Raw genomic sequence first — 4279 nt, 5'->3', positions numbered from 1 at the left:
GAGCCAGGTTACTGGAGGTCTGAGAGACCTCTCCCAGTGCGTGTAGTGATTCTGTCTGTGTTCAGTCTCTTCATGGATGGTAAGATGCGCAGGTCTTCGGTCTGGATGTTGATGTTAGGATGGTTATCTTGTATGTATATGGCTTCCAGGAACAGTAGCCGTCGAGGATCCGATTCCCTGTCTATGATTGTCGTGTTATTGTCTAGGTCTTTTCTTGTTAGTGCTTTGTTGTGAAGGTTGTATTTGTAGCATACCATGTAAAAATTGTGATTTTATTTACATAGGCCAAACAGGGAAAGGTTTGAATACAAGAACAAGTCAACACAAATATAGTATTAGAACGGGGCAATTGTTAAGTGGGTTACTTGTCCACCAAAGGGATTATGGAAAGAAATATTATTGAATCTTGTTACATAAAGCAGTTTTGAAGATAATATGAATTTGAGTTTGGGTATATTTAAATTGGAAAAATTTATTGACAGGATTGTGTGTGATCATTTGTAACATGGGACCTCTCTGAATATCCTGTCTTCTCATGTATATATTGTTTCTGTATTGCTTTTCTGTACCTTTAAAGATGTCTTAAATAGACAAAAATGTTCGGTATCAGTTTTTTTTTCAATATATATATAATACACAAACACACACACATATATATATTTATAGGTTTTTTGGTGGTATTTCTGAGGAATGATACTTCTTTTCCCACCAACCTTGAGTTGGTGGGGATGGGGGGAATGGTTTATGACATCATTGATTAGTGTACATGTGTGAAGTGGTTGTCTGCAATTTTATTTTCTATCAAAATTATTTATATCCTTTTATGCCATTGTACACCGATCTCTTTTTCTCATGTTCTCTATTTCTTTGCAGTATTTATTCAGCCGCTAATTTTCCTTGGTGTTTCATAATTAGTTATTTATTTTGCAGCTTTTTTTTTAATAATTTCTGTACAACTACATAATTGTTAGTATTTGCTCAACCTTCCATTTCTCTCTTCTTCCGTTAAGCTTCTTCTTTAGTACGTGTTGTTTGTTTCCCTCCCCATTTTGGTTAATGCCCCACTATATTTGAAAACTTGTTTTACAACCATTACATGCTCTCAAAAAATTAGATGTCGAACTTATTATATATAGTATTTTTCAGATTGAGGGGTAAATATCAGTACTTCCTTGGAAGATTCTGGATATTCATCATTTAATAGAACCCTGTGTGGCATCCGCTGCACTCAGATTGTACAAGTTATTTTAAATATCATGTGATGACAGCCACTGACGAGAAACCTTTCCAGTGTGACCTGTGTGATACAATCTTTTGAAGAAAGATTACACTTCAACAACACGTGAAGATTCACAGTGGAGAGAAGCCTTTCAATTGTGACCTGTTTGATGCAGCTTTCTCATGAAAGAGTGCTCTCAAATATCATGTGGTGACCCACAATTGTGACCTGTGTGATGCAGCTTTCTCGGGAAAGACTGCTCTCAAACGTCAAGTGATAACCCACACTGGAGAGAAGCTTTTTTAATGTGACACGTGCGATGCAGCCTTCTCACAAAAGAGTGCGCTCAAATGTCAAGTGATGGCCCACATGGAAGAGAAGCCTTTTAAGTGTGACCTGTGCGATGCAGTTTTCTTAAGAAAGATTTCCCTCAAACATCACGCAATGACTCACACAGGGGAGAAATCCTTCAAGTGTGACCTTCGCGATGCAGCTTTCTCAACAAAAAGTGCTCTTGAACGTCATGTGATTAGCCACAGTGGAGAAAAGCCTTTCAAATGTGACCTGTGTGAGAAATCTTTCTCACAAAAGACTAGTCTTAAATATCACATCATGACCCATACAGGAGAAAAGCCTTTCAAATGTGACCTGTGCGATGCAGCTTTCTCGGGAAAGAGTGCTCTCAAATATCACGTGATGGCCCACACTGGAGAAGAGCCTTTCAAGTGTGACCTGTGTGATGCAGCTTTCTCAAAAAAGAGTGCTCTCAAACGTCATGTCATGACCCACACTGGAGAAAAGCCTTTCAAATGTGACCTGTGCGATGCAGCTTTCTCAGGAAAGAGTGCTCTCAAACGTCATGTTATGACCCACACTGGAGAAAAGCCCTTCAAGTGTGACTTTTGCGATGCAGCTTTCTCAGGAAAGAGTGCTCTCAAATGTCATGTTATGACCCACACTGGAGAGAAGCCTTTCAAGTGTGACTTGTGCGATGCAGCTTTCTCAGCAAAATATACTCTCAAATATCACGTGATGACCCACACTGGAGAGAAGCCTTTCAAGTGTGACCTGTGCAAGGCAGCTTTCCCGGGAAAGAGTGCTCTCAAATATCACGTGAAGACTCACACGGGAGAGAAGCCTTTCAAGTGTGACCTGTGCGATGCAGCTTTCTCAAGAAAGATTTTCCTCAAATATCACATGGTGACCCATACAGGAGAGAAATCCGTCAAGTGTGGCCTTTGTGATGCAGCTTTCTCAACAAAAAATGCTCTTGAACGTCATGTGATTAGCCACACTGGAGAAAAGCCTTTCAAATGTGACCTGTGTGAGAAATCTTTCTCACAAAAGAGTCATCTCAAAGGTCACATGATGACCCATACAGGAGAAAAGCCTTTCAAATGTGACCTTTGCGATGCAGCTTTCTCACGAAAGGGTGCTCTCAAATATCACACGACAACCCACACTGGAGGTAAACTTTGCGATGCAGCTCTCCCAACAAAAAGTGCTCTCGAATGTCACGTGATTACCCACAGTGGAGAAAAGCCTTTCAAATGTGACCTGTGTAAGAAAGGTTTCTCACAAAAGAGTCATCTCAAAGGTCACATGATGACCCACACTGGAGAAAAACCTTTCGAGTGTGACCTGTGTGATGCAGCTTTCTCACAAAAGAATGCTCTTAAAGATCACGTGATGACCCACACTGGAGAAAAGCCTTTCAAGTGTGACCTGTGTGGTGCAGCTTTCTCACAAAAGAGTAATCTTAAATATCACATGATGACCCACACTGGAGAAAAGCTTTTCAAGTGTGAACTGTGCAATGCACCTTTTTCTTCGAAGCGTTCTCTCAAATATCACATGATGAACCACACTGGATAGACGCCTTTCAAGTGTGATCTTTGCGTTGCAGCTCTCTCAATAAAGAGAGTTCTCGAGCATCACCTGATGACCCACACTGGAGTCACAACTTCAAGTGTGACATGTGCGATGCAGTTTTCTCACAAAAGAGTGCTCTCAAATATCACGTGATGACCCACACTGGCGAGTGCGACCTGTGCATTGCAGCTCTCTCAAGAAATAATTCTCTCAAATGACACATGGTGACCCACGCTGGAGAGCCACTTCAAGTGTGACCTGTGCCACACAACTTTATCAGAAAAAAGGTAATCTTAGACATCACGTGGTGACCCATACAGGAAAGAATCCTCCTCAGCTTTCTCACGAGGGACATATTTAAGATATCACGGAGTGACTTACACTTCCCCACGAAAGGTCGATCCCATCTAGTATGTGATGAGACCCACTCTGGTGAGAGGCCTCGTCAGTGTGATCCGAGTGATTTAACTTTTCTGTATGAATGTTCGATCAGCTATTAACCCATTAAACTCCGATGACAAGATGTCTTGTCATTTGGTCAAATAAAACAAAAAATCATAATAAAACAACAAAATGTTTGATGATCAAACAGCACCAGAAAAAGATGACGTCGTCAGTCCTCCTCCTCGAGGAGGAGGAGGACTGATGACGTCATATTTTTCTGGTGCTGTTTGATCATCAAACATTTTGTTGTTTTATTATGATTTTTTGTTTTATTTGACCAAATGACAAGACATCTTGTCATCGGAGTTTAATGGGTTAAGTATTGATCCACTGTTATAGACCTGTTTGGTTTATGAGTCGTCATGCATCCATACTCTCAATTGTAAAATTTGTTGGGTTTACTCACAGTTGTGCAGTTATTTAAGTGACCTTGGATTGGCCTATTGTGTAATTACATTTTTGCTTGTTCATAATTCAAATCTTGGTTGTTCCATAAAATGCACGAATATTCTTGTAATTACGGAAAACCGTCGATAGTGGCGTGACATGTTGTGATTAGATACAGTTCTGTTTACCTTATCATCGTGCAAAGTTGGGTGGGGTATACGCCATTGTTACTTGTAATTGATTAATGTAAATATAACCATGATTATATATTCAGCAGTGTTTATTGAATCCCTGGAGAGACAACATCCACAGTTTAATGAATTTTTTTCAAGAGTGATATAAGATGGCAATTGATGA

General features: G+C 40.1%; 1 protein-coding gene across 3 annotated transcripts in view; it reads left to right on the top strand.

Moving 5' to 3' along the window:
• The window catches only part of LOC143031630 (uncharacterized), a 15186-nt gene extending 11473 nt beyond the window's left edge, over positions 1 to 3713 (top strand). For 2 of the 3 annotated variants that reach the window (XM_076195731.1, XM_076195733.1), the window contains exon 2: positions 1147 to 3713. In XM_076195731.1, coding sequence (XP_076051846.1) covers positions 1580 to 3094 — 1515 coding nt within the window. In that variant the 5' untranslated portion in view covers positions 1147 to 1579 and the 3' untranslated portion in view covers positions 3095 to 3713. Of the gene's footprint in view, positions 1 to 1136 lie in introns of all 3 variants that reach the window. The other variant, XM_076195732.1, reaches the window with a different exon arrangement.
• The last annotated feature ends 566 nt before the right edge of the window (positions 3714 to 4279 follow it).

Source organism: Oratosquilla oratoria, chromosome 12 (assembly GCF_046742065.1).
Source record: "Oratosquilla oratoria isolate Oo_2021 chromosome 12, ASM4674206v1, whole genome shotgun sequence".
NCBI classification, from domain to species: Eukaryota; Metazoa; Arthropoda; class Malacostraca; order Stomatopoda; family Squillidae; genus Oratosquilla; species Oratosquilla oratoria.
Note: the sequence above shows the minus strand (reverse complement) of the source record. Positions and strands in the feature narration are given on the sequence as shown.